At 31.9% G+C, this 27,871-nt stretch overlaps 1 protein-coding gene across 1 annotated transcript in view; it reads right to left on the reverse strand.

Annotated features, from left to right (window-relative positions):
* Window positions 1–27,871, reverse strand: part of LOC134710317 (uncharacterized) — a 176,809-nt gene that overhangs the window by 131,528 nt on the left and 17,410 nt on the right. The window contains exons 3-11 of the mRNA XM_063570626.1: window positions 26,566–26,599; window positions 18,775–18,813; window positions 14,463–14,638; window positions 13,894–14,008; window positions 10,294–10,404; window positions 8,919–9,028; window positions 8,561–8,626; window positions 6,612–6,675; window positions 4,997–5,044 (exon numbers count right to left, since the gene is read on the reverse strand). Of these exons, the coding sequence (XP_063426696.1) occupies window positions 4,997–5,044; window positions 6,612–6,675; window positions 8,561–8,626; window positions 8,919–9,028; window positions 10,294–10,404; window positions 13,894–14,008; window positions 14,463–14,638; window positions 18,775–18,813; window positions 26,566–26,599 (763 nt within the window). The remainder of the gene's footprint in view (window positions 1–4,996; window positions 5,045–6,611; window positions 6,676–8,560; window positions 8,627–8,918; window positions 9,029–10,293; window positions 10,405–13,893; window positions 14,009–14,462; window positions 14,639–18,774; window positions 18,814–26,565; window positions 26,600–27,871) is intronic.

Here is a 27,871-nt window from a genome sequence, read left to right on the forward strand (position 1 = left end):
CTGTAAAAAGTTAGAAATTATTTGTTATCTTTGCGTAAGCAGGGTTTGTATAATTTTACAACGTTTTTGAAAATTCATACATCCTGAGTCGCAGCCAAGATAAAACATTTATATCTTTTGAAATATTCTTTTCTTTATTTTTATATTTTCTTAGATTGCAAAATTCGGATGAAGTTTTCACACGACAAAAGCAAAGTATATATCGCAACATTTTTGGTTATAAAGACAACTATTTTGTACTGTTACACCACTGTCCCAGGTTAGGGAAGGGTTGCGAACCCGTTTACATGTTTAACCCCGCCACATTCTGTATGTATGTGCCTGTCCCAAGTTAGGAGCCTGTGATTCAGAGGTTGTCGTTTGTTTATGTGTTACAAATTTGTTTATGTTCATTTTTTGTACATTAATTAGGCCGTTAATTTTCTCGTTTGAATTGTTTTACATTGTTATTTGGGGGCCTTTTATTGTTGACTATTCGGTATGGGATTTGGTCATTGTTGAAGGCTGTATGGTGACCTATAGCTGTTTATTTCTGTGTCACTTGGCCTTATGTGGAGAGTTGTCTCATTGGCAATCATATCACATTTTCTTTTTTATACCTAAGAGTTTGCAGCATATTCAAGTTAATGATATAGGGCGACTGATAGGTTCCGGAGCACCTGAGATCACCCCTAGTTTTTTGTGGGGTTCGTGTTGCTTGTTCTTATGTTTTCTATGTTGTGTCATGTGTACTATTGTTTGTCTGTTTTTCTTTTTCATTTTTAGCCATGACGTTGTCAGTTTATCTTCGATTTATAAGTTTAACTCTCCCTCTGGTATTTTTAGTTCCTCTTTTCTAGTGATAAACGTCTTGAACTCATTCTTAACAAATAGTTCAGCACCTTTGTTACAACTGCTATTTGTTAAGAAGCTTTTCTATGCTCTGGTTGTTTGTTTAATATCAGGCATTTATGGATGTTTTCTGAAGCCCTTATCTGGTATTGGGTCATATTTTGACAGGTGTGAATTCTTTTCGAACTGTTCTGTTGATTTTTTTGTGTTATTAAAATTTGCTGTTACAAAATATTATAAATTATTATAAATTAAGGAATGTATCTCCCTCATGCAAAGCTCTGATTCCTTTCACGAATTGGGCTATACTTTTTGGACCTTTTGGATTATAGCTCTTCATCTTTTAAATAAGCTTTGGATTTCAAATATTTTGGCCACGAGCATCACTGAAGAGACATGTATTGTCGAAATGCGCATCTGGTGCAACAAAATTGGTACCGTTGATTTTATTACTACCACTGGGTCGATGCCTCTGCTGGTGGACTATTAGTCCCCGAGGGTATCACCAGCCCAGTAGCCAGTACTTCGGTACTGGCATGAAAATACGGATTTTTTTGTGTTATTAAAATTTGCTGTTACAAAATATTATAAATTATTATAAATTAAGGAATGTATCTCCCTCATGCAAAGCTCTGATTCCTTTCACGAATTTGGCTATACTTTTTGGACCTTTTGGATTATAGCTCTTCATCTTTTAAATAAGCTTTGGATTTCAAATATTTTGGCCACGAGCATCACTGAAGAGACATGTATTGTCGAAATGCGCATCTGGTGCAACAAAATTGGTACCGTTGATTTTATTAATATATGTGCTTGTATTTTTGGTGAAAGTGAAAATCATCATTATTGAACTTGACCTCCATTTCTTTATCAGTAACAACATATTAGAATATGAAAAGCTTTGGTTGAATGGTTCTTGAGAAAATGCACGGACACGAATGGAAACACCATTTTTCAATCTTTCAAGAACCATAACTCCTGAACGGTAAAAGTCAAAATCGTCATTATTGAACTTGACCTCCATTTTGTCACCAGTAACAAAATATTAAAATTTGGGAAGCTTTGGTAGAACAGTTCATGCGTAAATGCACGGACACGACTGGAAACGCAATTTTCAATCTTTCAAGAACCATAACTCCTGAACGGTAAAAGTCAAAATCGCCATTATTGAACTTGACCTTCATTTAGTTGTCAGTAACAACATATTAAAATTTTAAAAGCATTTGATTTGCCACAAAAATCCGGTTAATAAAATGTTCTTTGTTGTTTTTGTATTTCATGTTTTACTTGTTTGAGTAGGTATAATTTCCTTTGGCCTTTTAATTTATTCCTCTGATATTTTTGTGTATTTTTCAAATATTTTCTAGTCTGTCCAAAGTATTTTTTGTATGTGTCTCATCCTTTTCTGAGGTATGTTCTTTAAGACAGATTTTGCAAATAATTTATAAATCTCATTTTATTATATTATAGTATTTGTGTTTTTAATATACTTCTTATTCATGATATATATTTAATCTATACGCTCCTTTGTCTTTTGCAAGTCTGCGTTTTTATATTTATAGATTTACTAGGCTTGGTTTGGCATCTTTTTTGCAATGGTGAACATTCTATATATACATTAGTATGGTCTGCTTTTTCTAAAGGTGTCATGGTATTAGCTATTTCAATTATGGCTGGATAGTTTGTTAACACAAGATCAGGTATTTTATCTTTTCGAGTTTGTTGGTCTTATGTAGACGAAACGCGCGTCTGACGTACTAACTCATATTGCTGGTAACTATTTACACCACTAGGTCGTTGCCACTGCTGGTGGACGTTTCGTCCCCTAGGGTATCACCAGCCCAGTAGTCAATACTCCGGTGTTGACATGAATATCAATAGTGTGGTTATTTTTATAAATTTCCAGTTTATAAAACTTTTTCGAAAACTAAGGATTTTCTTATCCCAGGCATAGATTACCTTTGTCGTATTTGGCCAAACTTTTGGGCATTTTGGATCATCAATGCTCTTCAACTTTGTACTTGTTTGGCTTGATACTTATTTTGATATGAGCGTCACTGAATGGGTCTTATGTAGACGAAACTCGCGGCTGGCGTACCAAATAGTAATCCTGGTACATTCGATAACTATTGCATTACAACCTGTCCCAATGAATGGTCATTTATTATGAATAATGACTAAATGGACCACAATGGTCAATTGACCCCCTAAGGAGTTATTGCCCTTCATAAAATTGAGAATGAAAATGGGGAATGTGTCAGAGAGACAACAACCCGACCATATAAAAAACAATAATAACAACAGAAGGTAACCAACAGGTCTTCAATGTAGCGAGAAATTCCCGCACCCGGAGGCGTCCTTCAGCTGGCTCCTAAACAAACATATACTAGTTCAGTGATAATGAACGCCATACTAATTTCCAAATTGTACACAAGAAACAAAAATTGATAAAATACAACAAAGGCCAAAGGCTCCTGACTTGGGACAGGCGCAAAAATGCAGCGGGGTTAAACATGTTTATGAGATCTCAACCCTCCCCCTATACCTCTAGCCAATGTAGAAAAGTAAATGCATAACAATACGCACATTTAAAATTCAATTCATGAGAAGACCGAGTCTGATGTCAGAAGATGTAACCAAAGAAAATAAACAACATGACAATTATACATAAATAACAACAGACTACTAGCAGTTAACTGACATGCCAGCTCCAGACTTCAGTTAAACTGATTGAAAGATTATGATTTCATCATATGAATATCAGGCACAATCCTTCCCGTTAGAGGTTTACTATCATACCATCATAACATATATGAGAAGAACATAACCCGTGTCATGCCAACAACTGTTTTTTAATAAATGTGTTTCGTTCCGATGCAAAGACCCTATAAGTGAATCAATATTAACGCCAAAATAAGCAAAATAGTAAATTTTTAACAATTTTCATAAAATTTGTAGATTTTCACTAACATTTTCCACAGAAACTATTGTTATAGGTAGACATAATTGTAAGCAGCAAGAATGTTTAAGTAAGATCTACAAACACATCACCATCACCAAAACACAATTTTGTCATGTAGCCATCGGTGTTCTTTGTTTAATATTCACATCGACCAAAGTGAGCGACACAGGCTCTTTTGAGCCTCTAGTTAATGTCGCCACGACTGCGCGGTTTATGTTTTTCTCATTCTTGCAGCCCTAATGGTTGCTTAAAATATTTATCCACTTCATTGGAATTTTGGTCATTGACACTCATACCACATCTCCTTATTGTTTAAATAGTTCAAAGAAAGTCATGAATATCTATTTTCTAGGTGATGGTACTTCCGAATGCATTTTTTGAGAAAAAGGACGAGACGTTCTTTGACAAAAGCCTTCAAGTTGCTTATATTTTTTTTTAAGTCAGACACCAATGACGTCTTACAACGTAGCAGATGCTACAAGGATCAGATGCTAGCTCTTAAATATATTAAGATTTGAGAAAGGGGAAATGGTTTGTTAACATTAACTTCTAAACACATTATAATACGATAATAGCATAACACTTTTTTCATTTGTCACTGCACGAAACTATAGCTTTTGCAGGATAGTGTGCAAAGCTAGCCAAATTGATGTTTATGTTATGTAAGTATATGTGGAATGAATGCAAATAAAGCAACTGTCAAATTGGTGTTGCCATAATATTTAACAAAACCCATACTGTATTATCAGCTATAAAAGGCTAATGTCTAACATATAAAAAGAAGACCAACAGTCTGATTTATGACATAACAATAAACACAAACAAAACTAATATGACAGACTGCATTCAGCCACACCAGCTTAATTGAAGGTTCCTAACTTGTGACAGTCAAATACAAAACATGTCGGGAATTAACATATTTAATGGTCGCTCAGATTGACACGATGCCCAAAAACAACTTCCAAAAACACCAACTAACAATGTAAATTCAAATCGAATTACAGATAGTAAGTAACAAAGAACTATTCAATGTTGGTCTGAAGACGGTTAGACTGTTTTCTCTAATTAATTGTTTTGTAAGTTAAATACTTAAATGAAAATTGAAATGATTCTGAATCTGTATATCACTGCATGATTTGTATGAAGTCAAACAATGCTTATTTAACAACAAACTTTTAAATATCATTATTTGATTGTACTCACAATTAGGATCAGTCGTTGAACATGGAAAATTGTAAATGTTGTTACAATCTACAAGGAAAACAATACAACACATTAAAAACAAGGAAGGAACATCAATCAAAATTACTTGTATATATAAACCAAATATAAAAAATCGAAAATCGTGTAAGAGAATTATGGCTATAAAGTCAATTATTAACATATACCCTAAATGTAACCTTTAATGTGCCCAAAGCGTTATCAATGTGAAAGGTGTTGAGAATATACAAACACACGGAAACAATGAAAACAAATTATGAGGACATTATGAATAAGGAGATGGGGTACAATCGCCTATGAGACAACTATCGACCAAAGACCACAGGATAACAAAATCGCTACATGTCTTTAAAACAAAGTATTTTGTAAAACTTCTGTTTTTTTTCTGGTTTGGTATCAATTTATTGAAAAATAAAGTATAAACGTCGACTTTACACGTACCATTAAAGATGTAAAAACATTATAAAGTCACTCTAAAACTATATACTTGTTTCTTTACTACGCATGATGTTTCTACAAAGGGAATATAAATGGAAAACAGCAGTATAAATCACCCTTTCTCTGTTTTCGTAAAAACAAAGGCACATATTATGTCGAGGTAATGAGCCATCACAGCATTCAAAAAGGGCATAATCTACCAGATTTTGAAAAAAATTAAAGTAGGATTTTTATTGTTTCACACATTTTGCAAAGTGAGATATTGAAATAAAATTAATTTTGGGCAGTGAGTTTGGTTGACATTAATAAAAATTAAGCTCTAAAACATCGATGGCATGTAAATGCTTTGTCCGAAAAAAACATCGACCTGCTTTGGGTCTGTATACATGCTAACCTTAAATATGACACTTAGTTGCAAATTGGTTTTGCATGTGCCCACCATGATTAGTTGAAATGTTAAAATTGAAAAGAAGCCACCAGGAAAGCACCTTCCATTGACTCATTCGATGCATCGTCTGATACATGTAAAACAATGGTTTGCCGCATGGTTTTGTATCTAGGGCGTACAATAAAATGAATCTAGACAAATCTTTATTATACAATTGCATGTGCATGTGCATATCTGCATATTCATTTGTTCATTTGACCTGTCGACCTCTTTTTTTGGGGGGTCTAATACCTTCATTTGCCTCTTCTAAACAGATTCAAGATATTTTTATATTATAAAACTGTCCCCTTTGAGTGCCGTGGCATTTTTTCGGAGGTAAAATACAGTTCAGCGCCGTGTGATAGACCTAAGATATAAAATTTGGACGGAAAACGTCATAATAATGCAGTTAAAGCAGGTATTCTTATTCAATTTTGTCAAAATAATCAAAGAGTAATTGCTAATGAATTATTTACTTGCAAGTGAATGATACACAGGATCAATTAAATCCAAAACATGACTTTTCCGCGAAACCGCTACTAACCAATGAAATGGATTCAGTCACATTGGTTGCCTTTCTTCGAGCCATACTATTAACAGAAAAATACCTTAATTGACAAATGGTTTCAGAGGAAATTTGGAAAAAAAAACAGTGATGGATGAGATATTCTCGTGTCTAGCTTACATACAACTTTTTTTTTGTTTTGTGTATCTTTTGATGTCATTACACACCTGACAAATCAATGGTGAAATTCGTCCAGCCTCCAGTATCATTACATACAGACTTCGCTTTCACCTATGTAATTTAAAGTTAGATAATTTCAATATACATGTATGCAAACATTTATAAAACGCATATTTTAAGGAAGCCAATAAACATAACACAGTAGATTCTATTATAAAAGGGGCATTGTGGTCACATAATATTAAGAATGAAATTTTTTTAATCAACAATTCTTTAGCAGATCTTCGATAAATTATTATTTACTTCACTTTTATTATACTCGGGTGCGATTCAGAGCCTTTCGTTTTATAAAGACACTTTAATACTCTTAAAGTATATGTTCCTTGATGTCATTGTGGTAAGTTTACTCTTTAATTGCCGTCTCATTAGAGTATCTTCAATATCTCTCATTAACAATTTGTAACCATCTTATTACTAGAGGGATACATGTTTCCGAAAACTGTGTCGGAGGTAGACATTTGTCTATATTTGTATTAATGTTAACACTTTTTCAAAACTGTATATATTCCAAATAAAACAAAATCACTAGATAGATGAGTCTAACTAGTGATATCTGAAACATGAAACCAACCTTAGCATTGTTTGACACAAACCAAATATAACATGTATCTACTGCAAGGATTATTATTTTTCTATCGTTTTAATAAATACTGTAAAGTCGTGGTCGTAAAAATATATATTAGCTTTTGACCGGAACATAGGCTTACGGACTTTACAAATAAAACCAAGCATAAGCAGTAACAAACTCATTAAACATGATTAAAAATGTTAATGTCTACACAATTGTTTTTCCACAAGAGTATCGTTGAGATACGGATAAGAGGTCGATGAAACGGAAACAGGTCATACGTAATTTGTATAACTTTGACGCTAAGGGGTGATTCATTGGCGGCATTTGTACGAAAAATTCAAATACGGATCATTGAAAACATCAATTTTAGACTTTTTGTTTATTGTATTAGTGCTTGTTTTATTTTGTTAAGTATGTTTATTGGGATTATACACTAAATGACGATGGTATGAATATATTGATTTCTGAAACCCTCCATGAAAAGGTATTTTAACGAAAGCCGAACTTGTTGTGTGCAATATGTCTTATAGTATTCTAGTGAACGGTTGCGATTAAATAGAAACATTCTTATACATCACCAAGTATGTTTTTATAAGAAACATTGTTCTGCCTCCACCATTTTGTATTACCATGTTGAAAGAGATTGAAATACCGAAGTATAATAATATCAATTGAAAAAGGTTTCTTCTCATAAGTCGAATAAATAAAAGTGGAGTTGATTTGAGTATTCTCTAAGGTAAATGAAGAATTACCAGAATTGTAGGTTTCGTGTCTATAAAGTTCAAATTTATTTGGCAAAGATATTATTGTCAATAAACAGGAAGCTGGACAATCTTAAAATTGTCTTTTTCTGTCGAATGTAATCGTTTACAACAAATAGCTAAGATATCAACACAAACTATGCTGTTTACATCAAATGAACGTCACATGTAAAAACTAATTGTATTTTAAGATTGGAATTTAACACGTAAAACGGGAAGAGATTGATACTCATCTCTTATCCTTCTGTTCACGTAAAATAGTCTTTCTGCATTCTTCAAGTGCTGTTTTTTTGGACCGTCCATTTTTCGCATCAAAATGAAAACCCTGATATAATTTGATTTGCATTACTAGTATTGATACATACAAGTGACAGGGGTCTAGAGTCCATTGACTATACTTACTTTTACAAGGTATATTTACCAAAGTGATTGTTAATGCCACAAAATGTCACCTCAAATATAAATATTTTCATAGATTGATAATGGAAATTATAACCCGGTAACTTTGTTAAGTTTTTCACTGAGTCCATGAGCTTCATATAAATGGAAAATATTCTATTATGTATGCAGCACTTTTAAATATTATAATGTTTTAAAATTGTACCTGTGTAGTGAAAATACATCCGTATGCATCTCTGCTCACTCTCATTATAATGTACTTTCTACCATGCTGTAATAAACATAAAGAAATATTACCTCTGTAAAGGGTTACGAATGCAAAATACATGTACTTCATAAAACTAAATTTTATCAAATTGAAATGTTGTAATATATCAATTGTTTACAATATACAAAAAAATGTAGCAAAGCTTTGATAATTCAGTAGTACCCACTTGTTGTAAGTTATACATCTAAAGAGAAACTTAAATTAGTTGATATGTGATTTTATTGGTTTTCTTCTTTTAGTTATTTCGTTTTGATATTACTGATATATATATTTGTAAGTACAATGTATGACATACTTTTGCACTGAACTTGGAAAAATAGGGCTGCATGTTTTGGCTAACTCTAGGGCACTTAACATAGGACATATCATTCCAATTATACTGGTCCACTATTTTCTCGTCCAAACCTAAAAGTAGATAGAAAAAAATGTAGCACTTTTGAAAATTGTAATATTCTGTAATTTTTTATCAGTTAACTTATTAATTTGCTTTTGGTTTATACTTATTGTTTTTTCCTATATAATATTTATCTATTGTTCTTAAAAAGAAATTTTAAGAACCAGAAAATGTCATCATTCGACTTTCGTACATTTTGAAAAAATTAGGAATGTTCCTCTATTTTTACATACAGCCTTGATTTAACGGAAATTGTAAGGTACGAATTATCAAACCTGACAAGGAGAAAGTATAGACTAAGGAAAATTAATAAAGCCTTTTGCTGGTGGGTGCATCAATTTCATTAAGAAAGAGGTTTTCCAAAAATGTTCAAATACGAGAACACCTTAGTTACAAATGACAAAGTACCTATAGTTTTCCTACATTATCGACAAAAAAGTCCAACTTTTTCTAGTCATTGTAATTAAAAAAGTATGTACATACAGTTAACAAACGATTTAAAATAAATATGCAACATACTAACTGTTCCTTTCTAATACAAACATGTTTAATCTAAAGCGTCAAAACGTGCAAACAGTCTACGTGTTTGATCTGGGTAGAGCAGTTGTTTTTACCCCTCGAATTAAAATTCTAATGATACTCTTCGTATTTATATTGACAAGAGTTCACATGCTGAGATGTCACGTCTTCTTTACTAACCATTGATATGATGTTGATAGTCCTTATAATAAATCTTTACTACAACTATCACATAAACCTACCATGATCCAAGAAAATAAGGTCAAGGTCATATAAACCAAACATAATACATGTACAGATGACAATCATTTAATACACTAATTATAGTTGACCTATAGCTTATAGATTCTAAGAAACATATTTAATCAAGAAAACTAAACATTGACTAATGAACCATGCAAATGAGGTAAAGGTTAGGTGAACCATGCCAAGCAAACATGTATAGCTTAAAATAATTCTATTCCACAGATATACTTGACCTATAGCTTATAGTTTAAGAAAAACAGACCTAAACACAAAAACTAAACAATGAGCAATAAACCATGAAAATGAGATCAAAGACAATTGACATGTGTCAGATAGAATCTTCGTTACATAAGGAATCTATACACAAAGTATGAAGCATCCAGGTCTTCCACATTATTAAATATAAAGCTTTCAAGAAGTCAATTAGCCTCCTCCGGATCACTCACCGGTCTGACTAGCAAAAATACAAACAAATTTGATATCTGGATAAGTCATATAAAAAAACACAAACCTGAGATATCGTCCCACTCAATTACACCCATGAATTCTCCTGTTGCTTCATGATAGTATAAACCATAATTACCAACAAAGGTTATGTTATGAATAGGTTCTAATGGTATATCTGTAATGAATACAATAACAGTTATTCTAAAAATTTCATAGGTTGACACTCAGACTTGTTGTTCTTTAATGCCATGAGTGATTTTGATTATCCTTGTTGGGGACTTTCGGGTGGTGTAAATTCCGCACATATAAATCAAATACTAAAATGCAAGTAATCTTTTATACATCATATCCCGCTATAGTTAAAAAAGTAGATTCTTTCCAAGTAGAATATTGCACAAGACTTCTGCAGTATTCATACAATAACTTTCTCAATGCAAAACAATAAATTCTATGACGCACTTCTTTCGCTGTGTGAATAATCCCATGCTCTAAAACCAATCAAATGTATTTGCACATGCTTATATTGACTACTGCAGAATAATGAATTTTCTTAAGATAATGTGTTGTATCTTGTTTGTTTGATGATATGGTTTCTACATGTAGTCTTAACTGAAAGTCAATCAATTCTCATAATTTCTTTATATGGGTGTCATTGGCAGTAACTATAGGTCTTCCTGGATTATTTACTTCTTTTTTTAACTGATGATAGAAAGGTACACAGCTACTTTTGCATAGGTACTATTTCTTTACCAGAATTCTCTAGTACTGCAAATTTACTTATAATTTTATTACTTTTTTGTTACTTTAAAATTATTGTAATATTGGGTACCTGTATTTTACAGTACTTGAGTTGTACTTGGAATTCATTTGACATTGAAAGTTTATATCTTTTTTCAAATCTCTTAAAATTATGATTTTCAAACATGGAATAGTGTGATCACTGTTGCTATTATTTATGTACCAAAAATTTATAGCACAAATAAAGTACTTTAAGAGACAGGTACCTAAGTATTACAATAATGTTGAGGTACAGCAAAAGTACTAAACATTAAAAGTAAATTTCAAGTACTACAAATTTTAGTACAGAAATAGTACCTATGCAAAGGTAGCAGTGTACCTGCTTTGATTTTTTTTCAGATTTTAGGTATTCAAATGTATCTTCATCTACATAACCTTATTCACATTATATGAACTATTTTAAAGTCTGGGGTTGTGCTAATTTTTTTTAGAAGGTTGAGTTCTCCCTTTTAATTAAGTCATGTCTGTTAATGTCGGCAACAGCGCTACCTATATCTCCAGGTTTCATTATTATATGTCTCCTCTGCTTTTAAACAACAGTACAGCTGTCGAGAAGACCGCGGGACCGGCAACGTCTCGGAAGAAACATTGTATCCAAGGTCGACGTCACATGGCGACGTCACCTTATCTATGTTTAGCGGGGTTGCTTCCCCTCAGTACAGGTAGAACATATTAAGCCAGTCTTAATCAACTGAGCTAGGGCATCGATTTTTTAGCTCAGTGGGTTAACGCAATGACTGTCACGCAGACGACCGGGGTTCGATTCCCGGTGGTGACGATATGAATTTGTAGAGTAGATACGTGCTCTCCGGTTACATATGGTTAGTAACTGGTAAACGTCAAACTACAAAGCTGTTGTGTATTTTATCAGAGTTATATTATAAGATATCGTCCCCACAACCAGAGTTGGGGTAATTGTAATTGTAATCATTAATCAGCTGTTATTGATTACAATTTTTCAAGTAATCATTGTAATCATTAATCAGCCAAAAATCTGATTACATGTAATTTAATTTAATCAACTTCTTTACCAAAATACCCTGTAATCCTGATTACTTTTTGATTACATTCTGATTACAATGAAACAAATCTTAAACTGTGTTTATGGTCAATAACTGAATAAATTTGTTATTCTTATTTAATAAATATTAAACATGTTAAGATAGGTTGGTTTACTTTATAAAGCATGTTAATTGATTTGTATACTTTAGTAAAAAATAAACGTATTGAAAATCATTATTTATAGCCTCAGAAGAGACATATAATATAATTAGTAAAATATATTGTACTGGCCTTAGTGAAAGATATTATACATATATTCACAATTTAAAGATAAACATATATATATTTATATTCAAGTAATATTATACTTTTATTTAATCCTGAATTATGATCTTTTGTTAGTATTGTAAGTTTTGTCAACTTTGAATTGACAGGTTGGAAACCAATTAAGGTTTGTTTTTATTGCAATTTCCAATTGAGTATAGCTGTAGGACAATGTATATGATAAAAGATTAATCAGACATTTTTAATCAAATTAATCTAATTAGCACAAATTAAATTAAAAGTTGGACAAATATCTTGTTGAAGATAAGCAATTCTTTGTATTTTCTTAAACTGGACATGTAAAATGCAATGATTTATAGGACATATATTTTAATTTTAAATTTTATTAAATAATTATATTATAAATTGACATAGTTTTTAACTTGTAACTTGATTTCATCCATATATTAACTTCCATAAACTGCACCTTGAAATACATATAAAATCTTGAAGAGGTCAGAAGACAAACATCAAACTCTTTATAACACAAGTTTCAATTGAAGTAAAAATAATTCAGAGGTCAATGATAATAAAGTGTAATGGTTCATAACCAGTGACACAATGTTCATGTATGTATGTAGTGAACTTTTGTGGTTTATTAAATAGACGAAGTTTGAAGTTATAATTTTCTAACATATAAAACAAAATCCTTTATAAAAGTGCTTTAGTTGTATTAAATGTTAATTCATTTATATCATTCAAAATGTGTGTTTTTTTCAAATTCATTGTAATCAGATGTAATCATGATAACTTTGCTAATGTAATCATTAATTTAATCAGACACTTTCAGAAATGATGTTATCATTAATTTAATTTAATCGTACAAATGACAAAGTAATTGTAATTAAATCAATTACATTGGAAGTAATCGGACCCATCTCTGCCCACAACAGCTTCTTTTTTCTCAATCATAAATTGTTGAGTGTTTGGCGTAGGGCAGAGGTGTTACTTCTGCTTTAATTTTGTCAATATATGGACTTTACTAGTTTTAGGTACTTACAAATCACTATCTAAACATTTGCAAATAAATTCTTCCAATTAAAGAGCCAATAGTTACGTGATATGGTTCAATCATTAATAAAAGTCATCTAGTGAAATAATAATTCGCTGAAGCAGCAAATTTATTTCATTTTTAATCAAGAAACATCGCTGATGAATTATTCAAATGCAAGTGGTAAGTTCGATCCCTTTAAATCAGTATAAATGTGATCTTTAATATCACCCCTTGGATATGGGTTACGAATAGTTATTAAAAGGGGGGAAATGACAACATGGAACCATTTTTGTTTCCGGTTATATGACCATCGGCATTTTCGAATGTCAACTCGATTGTAATTAGATGACATCTAGACAAAAATACACACGAAATATAATACCTATTGTCGAGTGCATGTATTGGTATTTGTTGATTTCAACATTTTGTATGAAATTATACGTTTAGGTATTGCAAAATTCAAAAATGAGAATTGATGAGTCAAATCGGTGAAATGAATGTTGTTTAACATGTTGAAATCTTTCTTAAAGTTATTTCAATAAATACCTTTTACGCTTACAGACGAGGAATATCCATTTGATCCAAACTGATTTATGGTCATGATTCTAAACTGATATAAACATATGTCAGGGACTGTAACGTTATAATGGTTATCATCTAGCTGCAATATATATGTATGTCTATTATATACAGTAAATTCAGTGTTTATTTAGCAGATTTATTATTGCGATTTTGTAATTTCACACAAAAATGCAATTAAAATTTTTGCAATATCTAGTAAAATCCTTCATAATTTAAATGATACATTTCAAAAATGTGAGTTTAAGTTATTGCGAATATAACATTGTCGCATTTTTCGCAATAATAAAAACCTTGTAATAATTTCTGAATTCACAGTTTTAGATATATACATTTAACTTATTTTAATTAAAGCTTGTCATTTCTTTTCACTTGTTTTTTTATAATACAATATTATGGTGTTTATTTGCAACGTCATAATTAGCTGCATGCCATATGGTAATGGAAACTTGGTTTTATAAATCGCAACTTGTATTTGTATTTTTTTGAAAGTACAACTTTATGTAAGTAATAAAATGATAACACATAATATTTACCTCTGATACTAATATTTGCCATTCGGTGTTCTCTGATTTTATCTGTATGACATGACATACTTTATGAACATCGTTTGGTAGATCCCATGTCAGCATGATTGTGTCACCTTGTATACTTGATAGATGTAAAGTCGGAATAGGTGGATACAAACTAGAATCATCCGGAAAGTCTGTAACTATAAAAAAAAAACAAGAATGTGCCCCAGTATACTGATGTCCCATCCGCACTATCATTTTCTATGTTTAAAATAAACTCATCATAGATACCAGGACTAAATTTAGTATACGCCAGACGCGCGTTTCGTCTACAAAAGACTCATCAGTGACAGTGAAAATTGGGGAAGATCTCTAATTTGGCATTAAAATTAAAAAGATCATATCAAAGGGAACATTTGTACGAACTTTCAAGTTGATTGGACTTCCACTTCGTCAAAAACTACCTCGACCAAACACTTTATTCTGAAGCGGGACAGACGGACGGACGAACGGACGGACATAGTTACACATAGACCAAAAAATATATAATTCCAATAAATGGGGCATAAACATGCACGATCACATTGCGGCAAGATAAATATCATACTAGAATTTACAAGTGATCCCTTCGCTGAAAGTGTTATCTAGGACCAAATGCTCGTATTCACATGCAGAAATAAAGAAAAATGGGTTGGGTCGGATAGAAATTTACCTTTTTCAATGAATATCAAAACAAGCATCAGTGAAAACATATTTTCGGTTGAAAACATTTGTACTGAAAATTTTAATCTAATTAGAACCCACAAAACAGACCGCGATTTATCTTTTATTTTGTATTTGAATGTCCCAAATTAATCAAAGACTATTTAAGTCTAATACTACGAGTACATGTATACGTGCAAGTGCATGATGTCGATTTTCATCTTTCGCAGCCTTTATGATACCGTTTTTTTTCCAATACTTTATTTTTGTTGGAAACTGTCATATGACCTTTTTCGAAACAAGAAACAAATTTCATATTCAACCTTGTTTAAGAGTATAATTAATAATAATAAGAAACCGTCTGCATTTAAGATCATTTAACTAGATTCCAATTTAACACCAAAGGTTTTCTCCTTTTAACCGTGTTTTTCCTAATTTTCAGATTCAAATGTGAACTTCAGTGTTTTATTTTCGATTCACCAGAGTTGAAAAATTGTTATCAAACCTCAGCAGGTAATGTGATTTTCTTTAAATTAGTAAAAAATACACTTTTTTCTGAATATCATTTGACTCATGCTCTTCAACTTCGTACTTTATTTGGCCTTTTTAACTTTTTTGGATTCGAGCGTCACTGATGAGTCTTTTGTAGACGAAACGCGCGTCTGGCGTATACTTAATTTAGTCCTATAATCTATGATGAGTTTATTTACAACCACTGGGTCGATGCCACTGCTGGTGGAGATTTATTTCCTCGAGGGTATCACAAGCCCAGTAGTCAGCACTTTTTGTGCTGACATGAATTGTCATTGATATTGTTATATTTAAAAATTTACTGTTTACAAATTTTTGAATTTTTTGAAATACTAAGGTTTTTCTACCTCAGGCATAGATTACCTTAGCTGTATTTGGCAAAACTTTTAGGAATTTTGGTTCTCAATGCTCTTCAACTTCGTACTTTATTTGGCCTTTTTAACTTTTTTGGATTCGAGTGTCACTGATGAGTCTTTTGTAGACGAAACGCGCGTCTGGCGTACACTTAATTTAGTCCTGGTATCTATGATGAGTTTATTGACTGCAAATTATATTGTGATATCGATATAGTATAGTAGTGGTTCAAGCAAGCTATTGTCTTATCATAGGAATAAATAAATACATGATTTTGTCAATAAAATTAACAAGGAGGACAAGGTAGCAGGGTTGAATATCATACACAAACAAATAATAGACTGTAAAGTGTTAATTGGGTTGGCTAAAGTCGGTAAATCAGGTGTTATCGAGAAAATCTTTGCAAGTTAATTATGTTTCAATGTTTATCTTTTTAAATATAGTTTTATATTCAAAATAATTTGTGTCTGACAAAACAATTCAATGTAATGAATCCAGTGATGACTAGATCATTCCCAATAACTTCGGGAATGATCTATTAAATGAAAAGGCGTGTTACTCGTCAATAAATTTATACACATTTTACACACACAAAATGACACGTTGGTTGAATTTACTTGCATGCAATAGTTTGAACATCGAAAAAAGGACAGGCATTAGGTTTGTTAATCATATTAATATCAATGTGTGAAAAATTTACACGAAAATCTGTATTTTGGTGACATGAATTAATTTTTATTTAAAACCTGGTCTGTTAATGGGTCGGATGTATAAAACTCGGTCTGTTTATTTGTCTGTTAAGAGTTATGAAAAAAATATAGTTTAATTGCGATATGGGTGTTATCGGATCAAATGGGCAGGTTAAAGATGGGCTACTAAGATATACGGAAACAACACATGAACAATGAAACATAAAATATACGGAAATACACATGATCAATGAACAATTTAGACAATGGAAATTGAAAATTGATAAAAATTACTTCAAAAGTGTAACATTAAAGTAATATTGATTTCTTCCAAAAATGGTTGCATATATCATGTGGATTCTATTTAATTGTCATCATCGGAATGAGATCAATTTGTCATCTACATTGGCAACTTATATATGATGTCATATATAAATCAGAGATAAACGTCGTAATGTAACCACACACAAGTAAAATATGCTAACATATAAATAATTGAGGAAGAATAACGAGTGAAATAAATAAAATGTAGAGAAAATTTACATAACAATTTAAAGAATACAGAAATAAACAATACCCCCAATCGGATCCCCATGTTATACACGAGAATGTGTATGGAGACGCAGAATATAGAATAGTAGGGTGATAATGACGAATAAAGGTTTAACGTCCAGTGACAAATATCATGTGCATATGAGAACGACAGCACATTTTATTCCACTGTTTATACATATTTATAGTTTAAACAATATTTGATTGGTCGAGATTATACCCTGTGTCATTGAACAAATCTTCATATTCCCCTCTGAGGATCAAATTCCCATCTGTACATAACGATTTGACGTTCTTATTTTTCAAATAGCTATAGCAAAATCATTGTCATGTTCAAATTTAGGCGTTAAAACAAAAGACTTCTAATTACCTTTTGATCCGCAATGTTTATTAATGAGTAAGTCGTGTTCAGTTTCAAAAACAAGCAAATTAAGAAAAAAAAGTATAATAGAAAAACTAATATTTCATGTTGAGCTTATGCACAGAGGAATAAAACATTCATTTCCCTTGGATTCGAGAGATATGAAGATTTGCTCACCTCGAAAATCATAATTTCCTTTGTGCAAAGCCCTCGTGAAATATGAATATTCTTGGGTGAACAAATCTTCATATCTCCCTCATGCACGGGAAGTTAATGTATAATATATACCCTGTGTTGTATTAGAAAGAGACATTCAGTCGGATTTTATAACGTACTACCTTGAACAGACACAAAAATTAAGGCTGCTTGAAAAAGTTAATAATAAATTCATGCATATTCCAGCGGCCAATCCATATCACGCTATATTGAAGTGATACACCCATAATTACTAATGTCAATTTATTTGTTAGAACCAAAATTTAAAGGACTGTTTTGTGTTCTTAACATTATATCTCAAATTGTGTGTTTCGCTTTTTATTAAAAACATGCTTTGCGGATAAACATAAAAACTATATACTTGCGCGACGCCTTTTAGTTTTACTAAAAACTGCGCATACTATAAAATGATTTTACAGGTGGAAAATGTTCTATGATAAATATCATTTTGTCAGGCACTTTTTTTTTATTTGGTTCTTATTATATGCCAAAAATCTGTATATTTAACAGAGTTTAACATTAAATTGTGCGTTTTACTCTTAACAGACGTATAGCCAACCCGATTAACAGACCAACCGCCCATATAGCCGCATGCTCTATATAGATTAACCAACCAATCTCTCGGTTAGCTGAGTGTCGCCCGTGAAGATGTGTGTAATAAGTATGATTGCCGTTATAATCATTATTGATTTCTAATCACGTATCAGTGTCGTGAAAGGAATTTAGAAAAGAATGACTGGACACTTCATTGATGAGTTTATCCTAAAACACCTACCTGGATGGACAAGTTTATTATAAGTGAATCGGTTCAACCCCGTCCAGTCAAGTGAAATAAATCGAGTAATTATAATTTCCAAAACGTTGTGCCACATACGACGGGTACGCTTATCCAAGCAGATGTAAATTTAATCTTGTTTCTAAGTATACTTACTTTTTGAGCTATATATGTTAACGATTCTGTTTCTTGGTGCTGAAGAAACAAAATTGTATTCATCTATTACAAAAATGCTTTTAAAAACAGTAAAACTTAATTCAATTATTTGATACACATATATCTGTTTTTTTTATGATAATGATGAGGCGGAGGAGGCGGCTTAACTTCCAGCGTTTTTGGGACGAAGTGAATTACAATCCTGCATGTACTAGATCTACACTGAGCCGGATTTATACCTTGCTAGTTCACAAGGTAATAGTCAGCAGTAAGACGTGTCACCTGGACACATTATCCTTATTCCGAGCCGATCAATCTTTGCTTTTACTCCCTACTGCTAAGCGTTGAAAGAGCAAATATAATGTTTATGGTTTCAGCATGCCGAGGTTTGAACCAACGATCTCCCGCACTTTAGTAAAACACTCTGCAACGAGATCATCGATGCGTTCAGATTGTTTGAGAAGGGGCAGTTTTTTGGTTTGTTAATTTGATCAATGATTGTGAGTGTAAATAAAGCAGCTTATAACTGCAATAGCAATAGAAAATGAAGGGCCACACTCTATTAGCAGAAAATTTATTTGCAGATTGAATAGAATGCACAAACTGTCTTGTTATGCTGATTGTCATTATATTATGTGCATTTACTTTAACATGATATACACTTGTCACTGTATGATGTCAAATATCATATGCATTATGTGAAGAAAATTATCATTATATGATGACAAATATCGTTGTATGATGTTAAATATCATTATATGATGTCAAATGTCATTATTTAATGACAAATATCATTATTTGCTGTGCTGACATTCTTATATGATGTGTTTTCACCCTTATATGATGTGTTTTCACCCTTATATGATGTGTTATCATACTTAAAGTTATATGATGATCAAATATACTTATATGATGTGCAAATGTACTAAAATATGATTGCTATTTTGATTCGAAATAGCACGCTTTTCAAAACACTGTTATATATTGATAGTGTGTAAATAAAGGAATTTAAAAAGCTAAACAAAAAAGAAATGGTCTATTGCTTGTTTTCGAGATGTAAGCCGTTGAAGTTTTAGCGGGATATTGTTCTCCATAAATTCTTGATAAATTTAAGATTGACACGTTTTTTTCTTTCAAAAACAATGAAAAAATAATATGGACTTTATAAGATTTTCAAATATGGTTTTAAAACTACACTGAAAAAAGTAGAGGTCAGTGGGCAATTGTTTTCTTTTTTCTGGACAACAACCTGGGTATAAGTATATTGAGCTCTATGAAATTGTAATACAAGGTTTTATACCAAAAAAAGAAGAATCGATTTTGGGGCATATGGTCTCTACTAATTGACCAAAATGAAGTCTAAGCAATACTTTTCTAATACTTTGTATTAATTGGCTTATTATTGACCTACAGAGGAGTTTAATTCATAGTCTTGAATTTAGGGGGTTCTTTCTTACCAAGTGTTTTTCGATGTGGATTTTGGACTCAGTTTTTAAATTATTCCACATTGAGGTCTAAAGGGGGGAAAGTAAATTGTTTATTTTCAATTTTAGACCCGGTTTTCAAATTATGTCCAAATCATGGTCCAAAATAAAACTCTTTTTTTTTTGTTTGATTTCAACTATGTTTAATGCATTGGGTTCTTTGATATTTTGAATCTAATCGTGTGAGTCCACATCAAGGTACAAAAGGTAAAAAGTAAAACTTTTTAGGATTTTGATAAAAAATAAAATTCTTGGGGTCCTTTGATATGTTGAATCTGAATATGTATTTATTTTTTATTTTGGACCCAGTCTTTAATTTCGTCCAAATCAGAGATATAAAATATTCCAATTTCAATTGAATTCATAGGATTTTTTTGATATGCTGAATTTAATAATGCTTTTAGATTTTGAACAACGTTTTCAAATGTACTGCTGAGGACCCAAATCAATCTCATTAGAATTTATTAATGGTCGGGTTATTGTCTCTTTGACACATTTCTCATTTCCATTCTCAATTTTAATTTTTACATTAACTCGCGTGCTCGTACACATATGTGTATAACGAAATCAGGAAACATTACTTTAATAAAAAGTCATAATATAATAACTTTAAACGTGTTTTAAGTATGTTAAAGTCATATGAAACCTCAAATTAAAAAATATATATTTATATGATTTTTATAACCAAATGGATAGTTTTCATTATAAATTTATGTACATATACTATTTAAGAAAATTCTTTAATTTGTCCACATTTAGAAGAAGTATACCTAATTTTAATCGCTTGCTTCCAGGAAGCAATTCGCCGACATATTTTCCCATATTGCAAGTGACCTTAGCATGACACTTCTCGTAGAAATCCGGTGATCACCATACGCGTGGATATCTCATTTTACTGAAACTATTATCTGATTGTATATGTTATACACGTGCTCAATATCAATGCTTTTTGTTGATTGTTGACTATAAGGTGAAAGTTGGTAAACTTCGGTTTCAAAAAACGGCATTTAATGAGCTGCCATATTTGTTAAATTATTACAAACAGAGAGAAAACAAATTGACGAATATGCGATATAATTGCCTAAAAAATGATAAAATCGTGCATAAAAGACTAATTTAATGATATATAAATGTTCCGGACCATATGAGTATTTGGACCATACGCGTATGGTCATGACCGTATGCGTATACTCATATGGTCCGACCGTACGCGTATGGTCCGACCATATGAGTATAATACTCGTTTGGTTATTAACGGGCCGGACCATATGAGTATTTGGACCATATAGGTATTTTTTTGGCAAATCGCATTATAAAAGTTTCAATATAACAAAAACTTTATCTAAAAAACAACGATTGTTACATGACAATGTTTTATTTTTATAATTTAAATCTACGTAAAAAATGACTACGTAAAAATAAATATTGATGCCATAGTAAATTTTCATCGCTAATTACATTCTTGCATGTAGACTTGGGGTGACATTTACTTCCATATTATCGATAATGACCATCGGTATAAATTGTGATTATTTTAGTTTTGACAAGTAAGTAAAATTAACTGTGAAACTTGTTATTTTTATTTAGCTACTCTTTTTACTATAATATAATAATAAAATTGACTATATGATAGTGTCTTTTTAATGAACGGTCATAAACGTCACGCACGCTGTTCCTACAAACCCCTATGATTTAAAATAAAATCTTCGAAATTTCCTCCGCAAAACAAAATAAAATGTTAACAAACACAAACCACTATAAAAACTAATTCAATATATGTTTTCCTTTATATTCTTATATAGCTCTTGGTCATATGCTTAGTAATATCTAGTATATTTGAGGATTAAACAAAAAAGCTATATGAAAAAAACGGATGTCCAACGTTACATTTTTGAACAACTGTTTTATCTCTTATGTATAGTGATCCTATTTCTTATTCTCTGATCTTCCCGAAACTTGGCAGAAGCAACGAAGTGTTACCGTTCTTTGTTAAATTAAAGCCGTTCTTTTGTCGAATTTCGTTTGACTCGGTTGCTGAATAGTAAGCTGGAATAAGAAAAATGTCCAATGACGTTTTTCGTTGACTTAACGACTGAAAGGTAGTTTTAAAAGTAGACATAAATAAAATTGTCTAAAAAATGTAAAATAATTTTAACATCTACCGAAAGAACAAACATTTGCCTCATTGCTCGTGAGTTCAAAAATTGTAGATTCCATAAAATCATCTCTACACAGTCGTTTTTCAAGCGGTAGCCATTTTGTCCAAGTTGATATTTCATTTGTCAAAGCAATTAAGACGGGGTTTTTACCTGATATTCTAATAAGTAATTCATAATTTACCTAAACAAAAGTTAGATTCACGAAAGGAACATAAAGTCTAGATTCTTTTTTTATTAACTGCATGTTTGGGTCTTAAAGGAATAAAACGCTACGAAACATTACAAAACGGTAGCCATTTTGTCCAACCGTCGAAAAATCCAAACAAACGCTTTTTTTCCAACGTTACATGTGCAAAATTTGTTCCTTTATATATTCCTGATACTTAAAACGAATCGCGTGCTGAAATTTAAAAAAAAAATGCTGGTTGTCGAAAAAAAAACCAACGGTGCATGTTGTGCATGAAACGGAGGTAGCTGAAAGACTTATCGGAAACAGCGACAAAAACAATTTCATTGAATTAATGCAACCCCGTATTATACGGACGATTCAGGAGAAGATTTGTATATTATAAAAGCAAGCAACTTTAAATGAATTTTCATTTCATGGCAAGATCGGGTTATAATAATTTTATTTAATAGTCGCATTTCGACAAGTTTAATATGTGTCAAGCAAATTTTTTAATACAATTCAATTCAAATTAATCAAGGGTTAATATGTTTTTATTTATTTGCAGAGTGTCGGATAAATTTGTATTAGGGTTGAATCAAGATATGAAAAATCTACAATGACAGATAATATGCACCAAGCAATTTTAGCACTCTGCTATTAAAGTTTTGTTATAATTAATTTATTGAAAACTGTAGACTTCTGTCCCATTTTTCCTTCCTTCAAGTTCATCACTTACGACACTACAACATTTTAAGGGTGAATTAAAGGTAAAATTTATTTAATCGATTTTCACAACTTAAAAAAAATAAATTCATGGTAAATAGACATCACAAAATTAATAGAGACAGATTTAGAATCAACCAACTACATAAAAAAAGCAAATGAAACTTGCAAATTGAATAAATGTACTTCAAAAGTTAAAAAAAAACTCTCTTCAAAATGACGTCGTGGTGGTGTAACGTCGTGTTGTAGGAACATCGTGCGCAACGTTATTACCATATAAGTAGTTTAGAAGTATCAAACGTTAACTGAAACAGAGTGTTAATTACCCCGACCATACGCGTACGGTCGGACCATACGCGTATGGTCGGACCATATGAGTATATACCCATATGGTCATGACCATACGCGTATGGTCCAAATACTCATATGGTCCGGAACATAAATACATTTGTTCAAGAATTGGATAAACATTATTTTTCACCAGTCACTCGTTTCATATGACGTTAAGGGGGTAGACTTTGGTTCAGGGAGATCACTCTTTAAATCAGTTATGCGTTTGTAAAAGTCAAGTATCATCAGTGTATTTTAAGCATTTACCTGAAACAGATTTGAAATAATCTATGTAACCTAGAAGCTTTAAATATATTTATGAGAATGGTTGACACAAACGTACTGATGATTTTAAGAGTTATTTCCCTTAACCCAGGTCTACCTCCTTAAAGACCAAAAAAATAAACTTTTAATAAAAATTTGCAATTCGTATTTTATCCATTTCCCAATATCATGCCGCCAAGCATCATATCTTATAAAATCTCATGAATTTCCCAAACGATAGTACACATGTATCATAAACAAGAGTTCCTTCAACAAGCATACATACAATGTAGCTAAACTCAAGCCTTCAGAAGTTATTAATAAAGGTGAAATATTTCATATAAATGGAATTGTGGATGTCAAATCGCACATTAAAGAGACATATACTTATCAAAATTTACCACCTTATGAAGGTTTCCCAATTTGCTACGTTTCACAGCTGTTTTAGAGGTAACATTTAAAATTACAATTAAAAATACAAATCGAATTGCATATTAGCGATAAAAACCTAAATCTTTTATCAAATTACGATTTTACTGCTCTTATAACACGTTGTTCGTGATTAATGATATCTTACTGGTGTCAATAAGCGCGTCATTACTTTATTTGGCATTTTTAACTTTTTGGGATTCGAGCGTCACTGATGAGTCTTTTATAGACGAAACGCGCGTCTGGCGTATACATATGTAAGTGATAAATTCGTCCTGGTAAAATATGTCTTGGCGGACAAATATAACTAGTATAAAAAGTCCATGGTTACAGAATTTACAAGTATATTTAGTCCGATGTTAGTAGTATATGTCCCGGACTTTTTTTCCTAGGTAATTATGTCCATGTCATTAATATTCCTAGGTAAAAATGTCCATGCCCTTATGCATCTTATAAAAACAAGTGCTTATCATATAGATGGTGGATTGTATGTGCCATCTTGAAATTTTTTCTAAACCAGGAGGCTCTAAAGAGCCTGTGTCGCTCACATGATATATCTATTTACAATTGATCCATGAAATAATACAACTGTTATAGTTTTGCCTTAGTTTCAGAGAAGTAAAATCACAAAAATACTGAACTCAGAGGAAAATTAAATCGGAAAGTCCCTAATCACATGGCAAAATCAAATGACAAAACACATAAAAAACGAATGGACAACAAGTCAATACTGTCATATTCCTGACTTGGTACAGGCAGTTTCAAATGTAGAAAATGGTTGATTAAACCTGGTTTTAAGCGCTAAACCTCTCACTTTGTACGACAGTCTCATCAAATTCCGTTATATTTACAATGAGGCATTGTCCCCCTATGTTCTATTTTTAGCCATATCGGCCTTGTTGATTGGGAGGCAGGGTCATCGGACACATTTTTAAAAACTAAATACTCTAACGATTATCCGTGGCCAGGTTTGGTTTAATTTGATGCAGTTGTTTCAGGAGAAGACTTTCGTAAAAGATTACAAACATTTACAAAAAGATTGTTAAGTTTGACTCTATAGAGCAATAACGCCTTATGGGGTCAATTGGCCATTTTTTGTCATGTTTGACTTATGTTACCAAACAATATTGCGATTTACAATTTATCTATATCTATAATAATATTCAAGATAATAACCAAAAACTGCAAAATTTCCTTACAACTACCATTTCAGGGAAAGCAACCCAACAACGAGCTGCCCTGTTCTTCTAAAAACTTCAAGATGGATCTTGACCTATGAACAGTTAAAACTCATGTCAGGTTTACTCTAAATGCTAAAGTGTCAGAGATATACGCCAAAAACTTCATTTTACCCCTATCTTCTATTTTTATCCATAAATGCTATCTTGGTTGGTTGGCTGGGTCAACGAACACATTTTTTTAAACTAGATACCCTAATGATGATTGTAGCCATGTTTGGCTAAATGTGGCCCAGTAGTTTTAGAAGAGGAGATTTTTGTAAAAATTAACGACGACGACTGACAACAGCCGACGGACGCCAAGTGATGAGGAAGCTCACCTGACCCTTTGAGACATGTGAGCTAAAAATTGTTTACCAAAGAGGGACGAAAGATACCAGAGAAGCAGTCTAACTGATAAATCGGAAATAAACTCACAACGCCATAGCAAAAAATGAAAAGGACAAACAGACAAACAATACACATGACACAACATAGAAAACTTAAGATTAAGCAACACGAACCATTTGGAACTCTTGGTTTAATAGCTTCTTTCTGAGTAGCAACACTTAATCAAGAAAATCATGATAGGAAATGCATGGGAATATCGTATCAATTGGGAGATATATACCCGTATGCAGATGCTGTTGGAATGTTGCTACTTAGAAATGGAAAGTTCACAATTGGAAAAAGATTTGTTGTCAATGGCGATTGAATATTTGTCGAAAATCGCTTGAATCTACGAAAAAAAATTATGACGAGGTATCCGACCAAATCCAACATGAAAGTACTGTGTACACAAGGCAACAATTCTCGCCAAAAAATTGTTATCTGTTTCATATTTTGCTTCCATGACCATTAACGGTTAAGGCTCCGTGTGGAAGGCCGCAATTTAACCTATAATGGTTTACTTTTTAAATTGTTACTTGGATGGAGAGTTGTCTCATTGGCACTCACACCACATCTTCCTATATCTATCTCGAATGAAATTCCCTTTTCAGCTTATTTGTACATACCTAGTACTTGACAAGTTCCAATACAATTCACAAACTGCAATTAACAATAATATACCACTATATATTTATAGATATAACACGTCTAGTTATAAGTAATCAATTTATTTTACGAGGGTGTTTGATGGTTATAAAAAACGATTGCGTAATAAATGAAAAATGAAAAATGACCAAATTGTATAATATTAAATGAATGTGGCATATACAATTGCCAATTATATGTCGGATACATGTAAATAGATAGCATACATCCACACAATCTAAAATCAATATTCATCAATTCTGATTTAGCTTTAAACATTTTCAAACGTAAAACAAATTAAAAACTGTAACCATGATTTGTTATCATTATTACATTTCAAAGTTCTCGAAGAATAATGAAATTGATGTTGCATTCTGTACTTTTGTCATTTCGGGACCTTTTATAGTTGACTATGCGGTATGAGCTTTGCTCATTGATGTAGGCCGTACGATGACATATAGTTATACGGTGCAGGAAATGCTTACCCTTCCGGAGCACTTGATTTCACTCCCGGTTTTTTAGTGGAGTTTGTGTTGTTTCTTAATTATTAGTATAACTGTTAATGTAAATGTCCTTTGGTTTTGTGAATCTTTGTTTACTTCTTGGTTTTGATTGTTATTGTCTTGTTAAGGTGGGAAAATTAGTCTTACTTAGACAGGGATTTATAATGGTAAACCATTAGATATTGTAGATTATTTTTGTTATCTGGGTGTGTTATTTCATTATAATTGTAAATTTTATATTACTCAAAACCACTAGGCTGAACAAGGCAGGAAAGCTATGTTTGGTATGAGGAAAAGAGCATTATCCTTATACTTCTAATAATATTTAATAAATATGTATAGTATATGTAGTCTGAAACTCACCATGTGTATAATACAGGGGCGGATCTAGCCGTTTTAAAAAGGGTGGTTCCTAACACAGGATAAAGGGAGGGGGGTTTCAAACCACATGTCCCCATTCAAATGCATTGATCGTCCCAAAAAAGGGGGTTCCAATCCCCGGATCCCCCATTTTGGATCTGCCACTGTAATATGTGACTGATATTTCTGACGTTTCTTATTTATGTGTTTGTTAACGCTATATATAACTTGTAAAGTGTATATTTATGCATATTATACTGATAAACTGTATTGTTTAAAGTAACAAAGAATTAATTTCCGTGTCCTTTTAGTCTCTTGTGAGGTATCGTCTCACTGGCAGTTACACCACGGACTATAGCGGTGCTGTGGACTCTAGATGCAGTGTGGACTTTAACGATGCCCAAGGCCATAACTACCCTTGAGG

The sequence above is a fragment of the Mytilus trossulus genome, chromosome 3, assembly GCF_036588685.1.
Source record: "Mytilus trossulus isolate FHL-02 chromosome 3, PNRI_Mtr1.1.1.hap1, whole genome shotgun sequence".
NCBI classification, from domain to species: domain Eukaryota; kingdom Metazoa; phylum Mollusca; class Bivalvia; order Mytilida; family Mytilidae; genus Mytilus; species Mytilus trossulus.